Consider the following 16,421-nt stretch of genomic DNA (forward strand, 5'->3'; position numbering starts at 1 on the left):
ATTGATTCTAAAATGTATTAAAAGATCAATCCCAAAATATAGGAGTATTGCATTTATTTAACATTTATGCATTATTATTATTATTGTTGTTGTTGTTGTTGTTGTTGTTAGTAGAAGTAGTAGTTATAGTAGTTAATAGTAGTAATAGTGGTTATAGTAGACTTTCACTTCCAAACTTCACCACTAGAGGTCGCCCTCTATCACCTTGACGTCCAATCGTGACGTAGATTCGACTAAACCAAACGCAGATAGATGAAATCTGCTCAATTATGAAATATATTTCAACAATTACACCCTAAAATCAAGATACTGTTTATTTTTTAGATTAGTTTACATATTTTAATCAATACTTAGTCAAAGTAAAATAAATACACTTGTAAAGCGCTGTTACGTTGCTATAGTTTCCCCCCCTATTGCTTGTATGGTTTAGTCCGGAAATGGCCGAAAACACACGTGCTGCACTAACAACCTCCTGAGGAGCTTTAACTCACCGATTAGTTTGTTATTTATTAAGTTTACGGTTTATGGTGTTGAGTTAAAGGTTGGAAGATAAACCGAGCGAACACTTTCGGTTTAAACGAGTCATTTCAACACAATGGTAAGTAGATTTGCAGGATTTAGAGACGTTAGCATGTTAGTTAGCATGTTAGTTAGCATGATAGTCTGCACTGTAGTTTCACTAGCTTTTATATTCATCTTCTCTCTCTCTCTCTCTCTCTCTCTCTCTCTCTCTATCTCTCTCTCTCTATCTCTATCTATCTATATATACACTGTAAAAAAAATGACCGTGAAATTTACAGAAAAACTATGTAAAATCCCTACAGAAATACATTGTAAACCTAAAAACATAATGTTTTTGTTTAATTCACAGTGAAATTTTGTAAACTATTAAACATAATATTTTGTTATATTTACAATAATATACATACACACACACACACACACACACACACACACACACGTCATGCTGCCATGTAAAATCCATCAGAACACCAAAGACAAGAAACAACTCAGTGTCACAAAGTAGAAATCCTCTGTTTTTATTGTATGCAATTATTATTAAAACATCAACCAGCATTAATGTGTATCATCATTATTAGTATTAATTATATACAGTTATTTATTGCTATTAATTATGTATAATAATTAATCAATACAAATTAATACAAATAATTATTTATAATAATAAGTAATTAATTAATGTAATTTATTTCTATATATTTATTTATTTTATTTATATATTTATTTATATATTTGTATGTATGTGTGTGTGTGTATGTATATGTATATATATATATATATATTACATACATACATTTGCATACGTCTCTCTCTCTCTCTCTCTCTCTCTCTATATATATATATATATATATATATATATATATATATATATATATATATATATATATGTATATGTGTGTGTGTGTGTATGTGTGTATATATATATATATAAATAAACCAAATGCTTTTCCCGTCCTCACATTAATTCAGCCTGTTTATTTGTTGCATAAAGCCTCACAGGAAGAAGAAATCGTTCATCAGTAAGAAAAATGCTGTGTCGTTCCACCTGGTGCACAGGAGTCAGAAAGACCCGCTGGCAGCTGATGAGAAAGCGCCTCAGCATGTCCTCTTACCTGCCAATAAGGTGTGTGTGTGTGTGTGTGTGTGTGTGTGTGTGTGTGTTGACAAGTTGCTCATTTGTGTTTGGTGTGTGTTTGCAGTTGGAGGTGGAGAAGAGGAGGAAGGAGCAGAGGGAGTACGGTGTGTTTTTCGACGATGATTACGACTATCTGCAGCACCTCAAAGAGCCGTCTCAGCCCACAGAGCTCGTCTCCTCCTCACGTCCTTACAAAGACTCACAACCTCTGGGTTTTTCAGAAGAAGACAAGGACGTAGACGAGGACGAGCAGGGCCTGGATGAAGTCCTCACGATTCCTGTAAGGCTAGTTGAAAGAGTTTGATAAAGAAGTGAATGTAGCTGTGCATTTATAGCATTTATAGTATTCTATAGATCGTATAGCATCCACAGTGTTCGGGATTCCATTAGTCCCATTAGTTTGGATAAGAAGGCGTGGCCTCGGGATGTCTGTCTCGGGGAAGGAGGCGTGGCCTTGGGGTGTCTGTCTCGGGGAAGGAGGCGTGGCCTTGGGGTGTCTGTCTCGGGGAAGGAGGCGTGGCCTCCGGGTGTTATATATTGAATCAGTTATAATGATGGGCATCATATCAATCCCAGACAAAACAGCCAAAATTCCTGTGTTTGCAGTATTTAATTCTCTGCACAGTATTTACGTGTGTATAGATGGGAAGGTTTAAACAATGCCTTTGTTCTTTGTTCCACTCTATTCTGTGTCTTTCTGTTTTGCAGGCTGCTTCCATCAATCTCCCGTCATCTGTGTTTGCCTCTGAGTTTGAGGAAGAAGTGGGTTTGTTAAACAAAGCAGCTCCTATATCAGGTGAGCAGATTTCTCCCACACTGTCTACATCCTGTCTTTTTAATAGTGCACCAATTGTTTCTTGTGATGGATCAGATTTCAGTTATTTCTCCTTCAGTCTTAACTTCCCTCTTTCTGTCTCAGGCCCGAGGCTGGACATGGACCCGGACATCGTGGCTGCTCTGGATGAAGACTTTGACTTTGACGACCCTGAGAACGTCCTGGAGGACGATTTTGTCGTTAAGGCCAACGACGTCGTGTCAGGAGACGTCTACATGGGGTGAGCGCTACGTTCACAGGTGTGAAATATTAACATGTTTGAATAAGACTTTCCAGCACAGAGCGATACACACATCTGTTAAACACACAGTGAAGGAGACGATGACGACGATTGGGAGGACACGGACGAGGGAAGCAGCGAAGACGACGACGACGACGAGCGGAGCTACGACTCGGCTGGCTGCGTGTCGGGCGGTGACGGTGATGCCGTCGGAGGACGGTTCATGTTCATGGACTGTGAGACGAAGAGTCGATTCACCGAATACTCGCTCACGTCGTCTGTCATGAGGAGGAACGAGCAGCTCACACTCCTCGATGACCGGTTCGAGAAGGTAGCTTTTACGTGCAGGAGAGAGGAGGAAGGCATGACGATTTTTACTGCTGTACAGAAAGATGCATGATAGTGTGTGTGTGTGTGTGTGTGTGTGTGTGTGTGTGTGTGTGTGTGTGTGTGTAGTTCTATGAGCAGTTTGACGATGATGAAATCGGCGCTCTTGATAACTCTGAGCTGGAAGGATTCATCAACCCGTCGAGTACGAGACTGGAGGAAATCGTCCAGGATTACTTCATACAGAAAGAGAAAGAGTGAGTAACAATTGTGTCTTTCTCTGACACTCTGTGTCTCTCTCTCTCTCTCTGTATCTCTCTCTCTCTCTGTATCTCTCTCTCTCTCTGTATCTCTCTCTCTCTCTCTCTCTCTCTCTCTCTCTCTGTATCTCTGTATCTCTGTCTCTCACACTGTCTCTCTCTCTCTCACTCTGTCTCTCTCTCTCACACTGTCTCTCTCTCTCTTTCTCTCTCTCTTTCACTCTGTCTCTCTCGCGCTCTCTCTCTCTCTCTCTCTCTCTCTCTCTCTCTCTGTCTCTCTGTCTCTCACACTGTCTCTCTCTCTCTTTCACTCTGTCTCGCTCTCTCTCTCTCTCCTCCTAACCCTTTGTCCCACTTGGTGTCACAGGATACAGAGGCCAGAGCAACTCGGTCCTCCTGAACTGCCATCGCTGAAGGAGGAGGAGGAGGAGGATGAAGAGCAGGAACTGGAGATGCTGGTCATCGAGGAGCCACTTGAGGAGAAATGTGACTGTGAGACCATCATCAGTGAGTGTAACACTGAATGTTATATAGGAACATTTCTCTCATAAGGAAACTGCTCTTAAATGTGTTAGCATCACATCAATGTTTTATTTTTCTATTAATATTCAGAACCATTTTATTTCATATGAAGGAGTGTGTGGGTGTGGGTGTGAGTGTGGGTGTGGGTGTGGGTGTGGGGGTGTGAGGGTGTGTGTGTGTGGGTGTGTGTGGGTGTGTGTGTGTGGGTGTGTGTGGGTGGGTGGGTGTGTGTGGGTGGGTGGGTGGGTGGGTGTTAGTTATTAAATAAACTCTGTTCTCTTACAGGCACATACTCCAACCTGTACAATCGCCCAAAGCTGATTAAAGACCCACCGAAGGTAACGTGGTGTTAATGAGCGTTAATGTAAACTGAACGCACTGATACACTGATGTAGCCAGTGGTTTTCAGTGAGTGTGTGTGTGTGTGTAGCAGCAGAAGCAGATTCGTGTGTCCAATAAGACAGGGATTCCTCTGGACGTCCTGCCTCAGAGAGGACTGACAGCCAGGCAGGTGGAGCGCATGGAGAGGATCGACGACTCGGACCTGCCGCGAGTCTCCACACAGCCGCGCTCTCGGGAGGAAAGTAAAGACGACCGCAAACTCAGGAAACAAGCCATCAAAGAGGAGAGGAAGGTAATTCATCTGACCGTCTGCACTCGTGCCTTTTTATTTATTATTTACTTTAACGGAATTTACGAGCAGGATAAAACCAGAGCCGTGAAGGTTTGAGCCTCAGGATCGAGTTGTGCTGCAGCGTTCGCTGCTCGGTCTGAGCTTATGCTGTGTTTACATGTACTGTGTTTTTACTGATTGTACAGTCGCTGTACTACGTAGGCGTTTCTACTACCGGTTGCTGTAGTAACGACATTTCCCTGTGGGTGGTGCAACAAGCGTTCGTCTAAAATGAAACGATCTGGAGGGAGATTCGGTGTTTGTGTATAAAACTGTGCGTCTACGTCGTATCATGTAGGAGATGATCAGGAGTCGCTCCGTATTTAGATAAAGATCAACTTTTCACGAAGCCAGCAGTCGCTGTGTGTGTGTGTGTGTGTGTGTGTGTGTGTGATCATCGGTTAGTAGAAGGCAGGACAGCCCTCGTCTCCGGCACGTCGTCACGTCACTTGGACGAAACCTGTCCAGCCGCTTCGCTTCCTTCGTCTGCTGTTTCTTTGTTAACGGAAGGAAATAAAACTACAAACACGAGCTAAATTTAAAACTACATTTGGTTAGATGCTGAAGATAAAGCCGCTGATGCTGAGCGGTGTTCAGTGGTGCTCTGAGCCTCGGCTTTCAGCAGACTCCGGTGTGGTTTATGCTCGGACGGTATCGAAAACCTGGACTGGATCGGACGATCCTGGATTAGATGTACTTGTGTGAGAAACGTGTGCATTGCCTAGTAGCTTTTCTTTGTTTATCTGGACTAGGATTATATTAAGATTAACATTTCAGGAGAGGATTTTATAGGATCTTATGTAACATATCGTCGCTGTCAGACGGAATCCTCGTATCTCCAAAACCGTTATTTTTCAGGAAGTTAAAAAAACGCCGTACCTTATCTGCAGTACACAGGGTTTAGTCCGCGTTGCAGTGGATTGTCTTGCGCTAAATTCCCGTCCTCAGACGAGCACCAGAACTAGCGGGGGTCAAGATTTTTTTTTCTTTCAGCCCAGTGTTTTGAAGACATTTACCTCAGAAGACGTGTCGATTCGTTGCGACTCTTCTTGAGGAGAAATATGCCGTGAAGCTCTCCCACGGAGTGAGGAAGAGGTGGACAGTTGAAGTGTCCAATGGAGTTATGAGATTTGCACTCAAGCTATTTTCAAGACTTTAGATTGGTTAATAACTTGTAAAAATAACAGACCCACGTGGGGACTGACCAATAGCATCGATATGTGAAAAAATATGAAATTGACCAAATTTGGACATACGAGGTTTCCGCCCGACAGCGACGATATTCTTGTTGTTTCAGTGTTTGAGCTGCAGATTTTAAGCTTGTGGGTGACGTTTTTGAGGCCGAGTTTATAACACGACCTCCTGCTTCTGAGTCTACTCTACTTTTGTTCCAATAAGGTTCGGTCTCTGCGACTGCTTGGCTGAATGTATCAGAAGTTCCGAAATAGGAACGAAACGTGTTACGTTCACGTTAACAGCATTTGGCAGACGCCCTTATTCAGAGCCACTTACTTTTACTGAGGGTTAAGGACCAAGAGTAGCAGCTTTATGGACCTGGGATTCAAACTCACTACAATCAGTAGTCCAGTGCTTTAAAGGTGGGATGATGCACGATGTTTGAAAAATGCTTCAGAAAACCGACAGACAAAACAAACGTGTAGCCAATGAGCATAAAGGGGCGTGTCTTGTCACTATGAGGAGGAGAGAGTGTTCAGTGCGCATGTGTGACATTAGCAGAAAGTGACTGAAACACTGACATGGCGGATACCTGTCGTTACCTCTGTCTCGGGTTCTAGGTGTCGAATGTCGTCTTCAGCGTGAAACGGAGCTAAACCTTTCACGCTACAACACACAGTACTACACAAACACATCTGTATTACTATAGTGTTACTCATTGTGTTCATTTACTGATAAAAATATCCCCTCGGCCAGCCGCCCCAGCAGGTTCCGCCATAATAGTTGCCTGGGTTACGTATGTATGTGTGGGGGCGGAGCTATCAAAACAGAGGTGACGCCTATTTGTGTTAGGGGCGTGTTTGTTTTGGTGATTTCAAATGTCAACATTGGTTTTCAGAGATCGTGCACCTCACCTTTAACCACTAAGCTACTACAGCAGCACGTTGTTTATGATGTTAATAACAAAGCACCCAAATCGACAGAAACATTCAAACTTGAAAGCTCAAATACAGATGATTTGTGTTGTTTCCCACACAGGAGCGACGGATGGAGAAGAAGGCTAATAAGGTGGCGTTTAAACAGGAGAAGCAGAAGCAAGAGAAGCAGATGGTCAGCTTGAGGGCAAAAGTACAGGGCATGAAGCTCTCGTGATCTCTGCTGGATGTTGTAACAGACTGGACTGAAAGCGTGTTCTCTGATCAGAGGGTTTTTTCCTTCAGTGATCTGAATAAAGAACAAAGCAGCCGACCGAGTCAAAAGGAGGTCTGACGCTCCTAGGCTTTGTCGTCTTTTTTTTTTTTTTCTTTTCCCCCTGATTTGTTGTTCTTGAGTGAAGAGTAACTTGTTCCAGTTAATCAGGGTCTCATCAGTTACTTCATCCTCCTTCACCCACTAGTTACGTGCAGTTACATTGGGACTCGATGATCCCGACTCATCTAACGTTACTCTTTTGTTGAGTCTCTAACAAGGTTTCTTATTGAAATTTGCAGTATGTTTATTTGCATGAACCTTTAAACACCTACAAGACCGAGTCATACAGGAAAGAACCTCAGGGGACAAAATGCTATGAAACTTCGACCCTTTTCGAAGAAAAGATTCCTCTTTGCGTTGTTCCGCGAGTGAACGCAACCCTCGTTCTCAAAATATGGTGACAAACCTGTCCTGAGACCTGTATTTCTCTTGACAATTCAAGAATCCTCTCACGAGGAAAGAAAAACGTAAAGGAAGGTGATACTGACGAACCCAGAACTTTTAGCTCTCTCGCTAAACAAGATTTGTTTTGTAAATGTTCTTTAACCCAAAATGGAAGCTTCATATAAAAAAGCGTTCAAAGAAAGAGTTCAGTTTAAGAGTGCGAGTCAGCTGTACTGTGCATCAGACGTGTGCTGATGTTGTTAATAATAAAAATGAAATCTTTCTGCTTTTGTGTTTGTTTTTAATGTCACATGCTGGTAGGTTGAACACCAAATATGCAAATTAGTAGAAATGAGGTTTTATTTATAATAATAATAATAATAAAAGAAAATTCGATACATCTTTATAAAAGAAACCTTTCCCTTGCATTTCAGGTTAATGTCTGAACATCATATATATATATATCTAGTTTTATCGAAGAAAAACGTGTGAACAATGACGACACGCCGTCGTGGAGGAAGTCTCGCTGACTGGAAAACGCACCAAACGTTTGCTGTAGAGTTCGAGATGCAGCTGGAGAACCTTAAGGTGTTTTCATACTTGTCTGTTCACCCGACTACCAACACCAACCGTTTACATTTACATTCCATCTGCTTAAAACCGGAAGAAGTGTTTTTTTTTTTTAAACATCAATCACGAGCACTCGGTAAGTTGAAGGGTAGAAACCAACATGGCGGACAAACTGCTGGTGATAAAATGAGGTGTGTAATTTAACCCTGATTGCGAACACGTCGAGCAGCTCGTGTTCTTTTATAAGCGTCTATAAGCGATTGTTCGAAGGCAAACAGGTTAATCATCTCCACAGTCTTTAACAACATGAATCTAGGTAGCTAACCGTGCTAACCGACACCTCGTGGCGTGAGGCGATTTTCTTTTTTGACGTCAATACCAAAAAAGTTAAAGCATCCGTTATGCTTATACCCTTTTCTATGTGTGTATAAACAAACAAACAAACAATAATAAAAGTTTTTATTGTCCCGTTTACCTTCGGCTTCACGCCAGATTACAGAGCGCTGAAACGTCGTGTGGTGACACCGAGCGCTCCGTGAACCTTGTCCGTGTTTTATCTTCCGTAATAAAACTGCACCTATTTATATTACATACTCCACTTTTTATCTTTAATATTAAAGTTCAGCTTCGACCTGCTGCGCCTTATGCAGCTAGTGTGTGTGTGTTAGATTTACATCCTAAAAACACAAAAAAAATTAAAAAACGTCATTAACAAAATTACACGAGTAACTATTTTATAAGTTTATTGCTCGTCTTAAATTGACCCAACAACCTGAAAATGTCCAACATACCCGTATATAAATAAAGGCGACGTTAGCGTGCTGGCTAGCTAAGTTAGTCAAATGCAAATATTTTGCTAGTTTGTTAGTTAGCACGCTAGCTAGCTGGCTGGTTTTACTTCATACACACACTTGACACATTACATACAGGCTTTAGCAGCACTTTGCTATATTAAACACAACAAGTGTTCGCAACGGAACATTCGATGTGGCGTTAAATGTTAACGCAGAGTTTTCATTCTGTAACACATTCATTCAGGAGTCTAGCTAGCAAAGCTAATGATTTAAAGTGTCCTTTGTAGCATCTAATATTGCACCAGGGCTGCAGATTCATCTTCACCGTCTCAGACGTTGATTCAAACGCGTTTGACCTTCAGCAGACGTTCATATGATTTGGTCTCGGAGTCTTTTGATATTTTCCTTTATGTTCACGTATCGTCGCTGTCAGGCAGAATCCTCGTATCTCCAAAAACGCCGTACCTTATCTGCAGTGCACAGGGTTTAGTCCGCGTTGCAGTGGATTGTCTTGCGCTAAATTCCTGTCCTCAGACGAGCACCAGAACTAGCGGGGGTCAAGATTTTTTTTCTTTGAGCCCAGTGTTTTGAAGACATTTACCTCAGAAGACGTGTTGATTCGTTGCGACTCTTCTTGAGGAGAAATATGCCGTGAAGCTCTCCCGCGGAGTGAGGAAGAGGTGGACAGTTGAAGTGTCCAATGGAGTTATGAGATTTGCACTCAAGCTATTTTCAAGACTTTAGATTGGTTAATAACTTGTAAAAATAACAGACCCACGTGGGGACTGACCAATAGCATCCATATGTGAAAAAATATGAAATTGACCAAATTTGGACATACGAGGTTTCTGCCCGACAGCGACGATATGCCACCAGTCCCTATAAAGTATTATGAAGTCATCAGTAGCTTTTCCTACTACTGGTTGCCATGGTAATAATGTTTATCAGAGGGTGATGCTGATAAGCTAACAATAAACCTTCTGAAGGAAGATTTGGCCTTTGTGTATAAAAGTCAGCAGCGTACGTCTGCATCGGTAGTCGGTGTACAGAGTCGCTCCGTAATTTGCATAAAGTTAAATGATTCCTGACCTGCGTCACCGAACGTTCCCAAACTTACTGGCTTTAGATAAAATGCTCCTGCAGCTGACATGAGACATGATAAATCTGTGTTCACATTATTTACTCTTATCACACCTCTCTCTCCGTCACATGTCTCTGAACTCGAGATCCTTCAGATCGCTGAAGACCTGAGCCCTTAACATCTGTAATTTTGCACCATGTCTCCAGGACTCAGTTCCACCAGCGTGTGCGGCCGGTCGTAACCCGAAGCCGAGTTGCTGCTCGACAGGTCGTCTGATTTCCCGTACGCGCACGAGGTGTCCAGGGATTCGCTGCTTGCTGAGATTTTAAGCTTGTGCTCCTCCTCGGTGAGGTCACTAGAGTGGCTGGTATCTGTGTGTGTGATGTTCTCTTGTATGTCCTGTGTCATGTGAAGGAGATCTTCATCAACCAGGATAACTCTGGGGCTTACATGCTCCGGCACCACTATTAAGAAGTCGGTCAGGGGAGTCTTGGACTTCTGTCAATACAGAAATGTGTTTAGTGCAAAACAATGTGATGACACACAAGAATGCAACACTACAGGTCTGACATTATTGTGTACACACACACACACACACACACACACACACACACACACACACACACACACACACACACACACACGCAATATCTATGGTACAGTTTGTTTAACATTTGAACATAGAGTACTTTACAGTGGTTTATTATGGAAACATGTTTTACACTCTTTGTCTCTCTCTCTCTCTTACTCTCTCACTTTCTCTGTACAGTATCTGTCACTCTCTCTCTCTCTCTCTCTCTCACTCTCACTCTCACTCTCACTCTCACTCTGTATCTCACTCTCTATCTCACTCTCACTCTCTATCTCACTCTCACTCTCTATCTCACACACTCTCTCTCTGTATCTCACACTCTCTCTGTATCTCACTCTCACTCTCTATCTCACTCTCACTCTCTATCTCACTCTGTATTTCACTCTCACTCTGTATCTCACTCTCACTCTGTATCTCACTCTCACTCTGTATCTCACACTCACTCTGTATCTCACACTCTCTCTCTCTGTATCTCTCTCTGTATCTCTCTGTATCTCTCTCTCTCTCTTACTCTCTCACTTTCTCTGTACAGTATCTCTCACTCTCTCACACTGTATCTCTCTCTCTGTCTCTGTCACTGTATCTCTCACTGTATCTCTCACTGTATCTCTCACTCTCTCTCTGTATCTCTCTCTTTCTCTCTCTCTGTATCTCTCACTCTCTCACTGTCTCTGTATCTCTCACTCTCTGTCTCTCTCTGCATCTCACTGTCTCTCTCTTTCTCTCTCTCTGTCTCTCTCTCTGTATCTCTCACTCTCTGTATCTCTCACTCTCTCTATCTCTCACTCTCTATCTCTCTCTGTATCTCTCTCTTTCTCTCTGTATCTCTCACTCTCTCTGTATCTCTCACTCTCTCTGTATCTCTCTCTTTCTCTCTCTCTGTATCGCTCACTCTCTGTATCTCTCACTGTCTCTGTATCTCTCACTCTATCTCTCACTCTGTATCTCTCTCTTTCTCTCTCTCTTTCTCTCTCTCTTTCTCTCTCTCTGTATCTCTCACTCTCTCTGTATCTCTCACTCTCTCTGTATCTCTCACTCTCTCTGTATCTCTCACTCTCTCTCTCTCTGTATCTCTCACTCTCTCTGTATCTCTCACTCTCTCTGTATCTCTCACTCTCTCTGTATCTCTCACTCTCTCTGTATCTCTCACTCTCTATCTCTCTCTGTATCTCTCTCTTTCTCTCTCTCTGTATCTCTCACTCTCTCTGTATCTCTCACTCTCTCTGTATCTCTCACTCTCTCTGTATCTCTCACTCTCTCTGTATCTCTCTCTGTATCTCTCTCTGTATCTCTCTCTGTATCTCTCTCTCTCTCTGTTTCTACAGTACATGTCAGTCTGAGAGACAGCTGTAAAGAACATTCTGTTATGAGTTGGCCTTGGGATGTAATGGGATTAATGGTCTCAATGTTTAATTAATCCTTCACGTTTTTTTCGCGTGTACTCCACGTGTTTTATTTCCAAGCTGATTTTTTCATGTAGTTCCTAATAATATAAATCCAATTTCATCCCATCATTTGTATCATTGAGTGAATATTTTTATAGATAAATGAAGAAACTCAGAGAATTAGAGCTTCATCTTTGCCTGGTGTATTTGATCAAAATCTTTTACAGGAACCGGATAAGAGCAGAGTTACTCTAGTCATTGTCTGATGAGGGAGATTACAGTAGATCCTTAGGTCTATAGTAGAAATAGTACGTCTTGTTGAACGTTATCTTTTGCATCATACATTCTTTAAAGCCACAGCATCACTTTCCAAACATTACTATTTCCTGTTAGCTTAACGAGACAGCATGGCTTTGCGTAATCATATCACTACAAAGCGATCTCACTGACGACTTACCAGAAACTCTGGGAACGTGGAAAGGATTTCCTTCTTGATGTTGTTCTTAATTCGCTTCACCAGAAACCCGGAGGCCAAAGCCAACACGAAGAACACGGCACAACTGGACAGCAGAGGGATGAGGTACGTGCTGAGGGGTGACCCTGAGGAAGAGTCTTCCAGCTCTGAAGTGGAAATGAGCGACATTCAATGTTTTGCCTTATTATAAGAATTCGATCCGTCACTCACAGAGTGAGCGTCGTGACGTTTTGTGATTCTTACCAGTATAAAGGCTGCCGGTGTGACAGTAAGGTTTTGTTGGCTTTACAAGAGTTTGTCTGATGAATCCCACAAGCGTGACACAGTATTCGTCTTGCTTTTCTGGGAATGATATGAGGCTCTCACACGTCTTTGAATCGTGAATGCAAAAAAATTCTTGAGATGTCTGAAAGGAAAAAAAAAAATAATAATTATATATATATATATATATATATATATATATATATATATATATATATATATATATATATATAGCAGGCCTGCTAGATTATAATTCTTGTGTTATTCATTTGTTTATTTTGTCCCTCTGAGGTACCTCATGAAGTCCCAGTAGAACCCTTTTAGATGAAGAAGAACCCTCAATGACATTAAGCGTGTTATTAATTATATTAAGCTATAAGTGATGAAGATGTGAATTGATCAAATATTAATTAATTAATTAAGATCTTTTCTGTTCCTTACTGGTGCAGTGGTTATAGTTGTAGTTCTGACAGATGGAGGTTGACTAATGTCTAAACAATTTACTGCTGATGAACCAGACAAACAAACTCCTCCTACAGAACACTGATGCTAATAAGCCGATAGCACGCTGCTATAACACAGAACGCTGCAACAACCGGTTTGTCAGCTTTTTGTTGGTGTTCTCGTAACTACACTTTTGGTTACTGAGAAAAGTGAAAGAGGGATTGATGTGTATTGAATTTCGCTGGCCAGGAGCTACAGTAAAAGGATTCGGGTGCAAGTACGTAAAAGTGCTAAAGGCTGTAAAACAGAACTCGAGCATGACATCCCATGGGTTTGACTCTAGGGCGAAAGGTTATAAGTTCATTCATTTCCTTTCATTTATGGCATTTGACAGACTTACATTTATCTCATTTATACAGCTGAGCAATTGAGGGTTAAGGGCCATGCTCAGGGGCCCAGGAGTGACAGCTTGGTGGCCCTGGGATTTGAACTCACGACCTTCCGACCAGTAATCCAACACCTTAACCACTGAGCTACCACAAGTTCACTAACAAGGACCTTCAGCTCAGTTATAGTTTAGTTTAATCTAGCACAGAGATTCTAAGTGTATTTGGTGAACAGGAGCCCGACCTTCATCAGGCGGTTCCTGGCATATTTGGCCACATGTTTGACATCCTAATAATCAATCCATCCATCCATCCATCAGTTTATCAACCCATTTATTCATCAATCTTCAACCAATCCATCCATCCCTCTCCCTCTCCACTACTTAGTTCCCAGGACCCCTTTTTCTCTCCAGACCTGCCTGATCTTTCCTGAAACCCTACATCCTGTTAGAATCAGTGAACAGTTATTCATACTTCATAATTCAGTTATTCAACACACAGTTATAGAAGGGAAATAATTTATAAATCACACTATTCTGTGTCACCGCAAGATTTCATCATATGGTCTCCTCACCACTGTCACCTCATGGATGTTGATTAGGGATAAAGCGATATCCTGCGTTGCTATATTTCTTTATATATTAAAAGTGCTACACAAATAACACTGAATTGAATCCCTGCTTTTAAGGATCTTGAGGAGTGTGTGAGAAAGAGGGATGCGGACGAGTTTCCTCGGCCCTTGCCTCGTTGATGATGTACAGTAGCTTGTCAGAACTTCTGAGCTTGCGTAAAGCAGGTGCGTCTCTGTACAGGTACAAAGGGTTGACGAAGTGAACAAACAACTTTCCGTCCTGAGGAAACAGTGTGACTGGGGGGAACTCGAGACCACCTGAGAACAGAAAAAGAAGGTGGGTTTTGAGAAGAAAGTTCAAGTTCAAGTTCACTTTATTTATATAGCACATTTAAAACAGCCATAGGACTGTTCCACTTGAAACCCCAGAATCCGTGTAGCTCAGTGAGTTTCCTATACAGCAATGACGGCTGAACGTCAACGGGCTTGTGAAGAAGCCGTTCTGCCGCAATTCCAGGTGATTGTAAACAAACTTCCTCTAGCCTAGGCTACTTATTGCTCTGGGTGAATGAATAGTCATGCTCTCATATCCTAGCGCTTAGCCAATCGGAGCCAAGCAGCATAGCTCATTTGAATATTCATGAGAACTGGTGCAAATCGAGCTGAGTCTTCCTGCAGGCTTTCTATACCACACTAGAATGGCCATGATAAACTTCAGACATTACCACAAAAGTAATGAAATACGTGTGGCAGGGCATCTTTAAAGATGGACAGAGAGGGCGCTAATCTCAACTCTATGGGCAAATCATTCCAAAGCTGTGGCCCAATCACTGAAAGAGCTCGATCCCCTCTACGCTTAACAGTGAGGAAGAACAGTGAGGAAGAACAGTGAGGAGGAACAGTGAGGAGGAACAGTGAGGAGGAAGAACAGTGAGGAGGAACAGTGAGGAGGAACAGTGAGGAGGAACAGTGAGGAGGAACAGTGAGGAGGAACAGTGAGGAGGAACAGTGAGGAAGAACAGTGAGGAGGAACAGTGAGGAGGAACAGTGAGGAAGAACAGTGAGGAGGAACAGTGAGGAGGAACAGTGAGGAGGAAGAACAGTGAGGAGGAACAGTGAGGAGGAACAGTGAGGAGGAACAGTGAGGAGGAACAGTCAGGAGGAACAGTCAGGAGGAACAGTCAGGAGGAACAGTCAGGAGGAACAGTGAGGAGGAACAGTGAGGAGGAACAGTGAGGAAGAACAGTGAGGAGGAACAGTCAGGAGGAACAGTCAGGAGGAACAGTGAGGAGGAACAGTGAGGAGGAACAGTGAGGAGGAACAGTGAGGAAGAACAGTGAGGAGGGTCTGGTTGCCTGATCTTAGACTTCTGGAAGGAGAGTAAGGATGTAATAATTCAGATAAATAAATAGGAGCTTGATTATGCAAGGACTTAAAAACAAATAAAAGTATTTTAAGACGAATTCTGTATTCAACAGGCAACAGAGTCCTCAGAAGAAGGGTAATGTGATCGCTTGTGCGCTTTTTTAAAAGAAATCTGGCAGCAGCATTTTGAACTAATTGTAAACGGTTAATTTGAGTTTCGGCGACACCGCAGTATAGAGAGTTACCGTAGTCTAGACGAGAGGCGATTAGAGCACGTACTGCCGTCTCTAAGGTTGTGTCAGATAAAAAGTGCTTCATTTTTGATAAAACGCGTAGCTGATTAAAAACTCGATCCGATGACAGCGGAAACTTGTTTATCTTGTTGTCTAAAACTCGTTTTAAGGACTCGTCTAAGAGGACACCCAGATTCCGTAACTGCGGAGACCTAAAGACGGATAGACATCCTAAGTCAGGGTTGGTGGCGTTGGTACTTTCTGTGGAGCCGAACACCATCACCTCAGTTTTACCTTCATTTAAAAACAGAAAGTTTTGGGCTATAGCCAAGCTTTAACTTCATCTAAACACAATAAAAGGGATGTAATGGATGAGGGGTCAAGAAAGGTCTCACATTGGGGAAAAAGCAAAAACACTTTTACTTACAGGTGATATTGAGTAGCATCTCAGTGCTGAAAGAGAACATTTGGGATTTTGCAAACTCAGACTCCTCTTCACCATCTCTGGCCTTCACTTGTACAAAGTACTTGTTGTACCCTGTATCGTCGAACACGGACGATATGTTGTAGCGACGGTCCTTTGTGCGAACAGAAGTGGTGTTCCTGTGACGCCAAGAAAAGAATTTATACTGTAAAGATACACAAAATCTGTGGAAAATATATGCTTATTAAACCTATTTTGAGATCTTTTTAGTTATTATTCTATTCGCAGATCATTTTATTTCGTTCTTTAAAGAAATATGCAATTTAATGAGCAGAATTATTGGCTAATAGAATTAATTAGGACCTGACGTCAGCGTGTAAAGAAAACCTAAATATAGGTTTAGCGATCTCATAGTCGGAATGTTCTAGATGAATTTGACTACATTTACATTCTCAGAAGAAAGTTAGTAATAATAATAATAACTTTGATCAACTTTACAGATGGTCCATATACACTAAGATTGTAAGCATGTGAC

At 42.1% G+C, this 16,421-nt stretch overlaps 2 protein-coding genes across 3 annotated transcripts in view; one reads left to right on the plus strand and one right to left on the minus strand.

The window, feature by feature from the left end:
• Positions 1-427: 427 nt before the first annotated feature.
• On the plus strand, positions 428-7,591 carry ltv1 (LTV1 ribosome biogenesis factor). Of its 2 annotated transcripts, none has more exons than XM_060860067.1 (11): positions 428-598; positions 1,514-1,645; positions 1,722-1,937; positions 2,366-2,453; positions 2,577-2,712; positions 2,803-3,043; positions 3,169-3,296; positions 3,667-3,806; positions 4,107-4,159; positions 4,252-4,455; positions 6,709-7,591. In XM_060860067.1, the coding sequence occupies exons 1-11, from the start codon at positions 596-598 to the stop codon at positions 6,820-6,822; spliced, it is 1,455 nt and encodes a 484-aa protein (XP_060716050.1). In that variant the 5' UTR covers positions 428-595; the 3' UTR covers positions 6,823-7,591. The 2 variants fall into 2 exon arrangements, with proteins under 2 accessions (XP_060716050.1, XP_060716051.1); XM_060860068.1 differs by having other exon boundaries at positions 4,255-4,455.
• Positions 7,592-8,319: 728 nt separating this feature from the next.
• The window catches only part of ifngr1 (interferon gamma receptor 1), a 15,202-nt gene continuing 7,100 nt past the window's right edge, over positions 8,320-16,421 (minus strand). The window contains exons 3-7 of the mRNA XM_060860069.1: positions 15,890-16,065; positions 14,037-14,182; positions 12,446-12,608; positions 12,185-12,348; positions 8,320-10,248 (exon numbers count right to left, since the gene is read on the minus strand). Of these exons, the coding sequence (XP_060716052.1) occupies positions 9,925-10,248; positions 12,185-12,348; positions 12,446-12,608; positions 14,037-14,182; positions 15,890-16,065 (973 nt within the window). The 3' untranslated portion in view covers positions 8,320-9,924. The remainder of the gene's footprint in view (positions 10,249-12,184; positions 12,349-12,445; positions 12,609-14,036; positions 14,183-15,889; positions 16,066-16,421) is intronic.

This window comes from Tachysurus vachellii, chromosome 24 (assembly GCF_030014155.1).
Source record: "Tachysurus vachellii isolate PV-2020 chromosome 24, HZAU_Pvac_v1, whole genome shotgun sequence".
Lineage (NCBI taxonomy): Eukaryota > Metazoa > Chordata > Actinopteri > Siluriformes > Bagridae > Tachysurus > Tachysurus vachellii.

Excerpts from the sequence above, each read along its gene's own strand:
- ltv1 (XM_060860067.1), top strand. Across the intron at positions 1,938-2,365 it reads ATGAAGTCCTCACGATTCCT|GCTGCTTCCATCAATCTCCC; the intron begins GTAAGGCTAGTT and ends TCTGTTTTGCAG. Across the intron at positions 3,044-3,168 it reads TCGATGACCGGTTCGAGAAG|TTCTATGAGCAGTTTGACGA; the intron begins GTAGCTTTTACG and ends GTGTGTGTGTAG.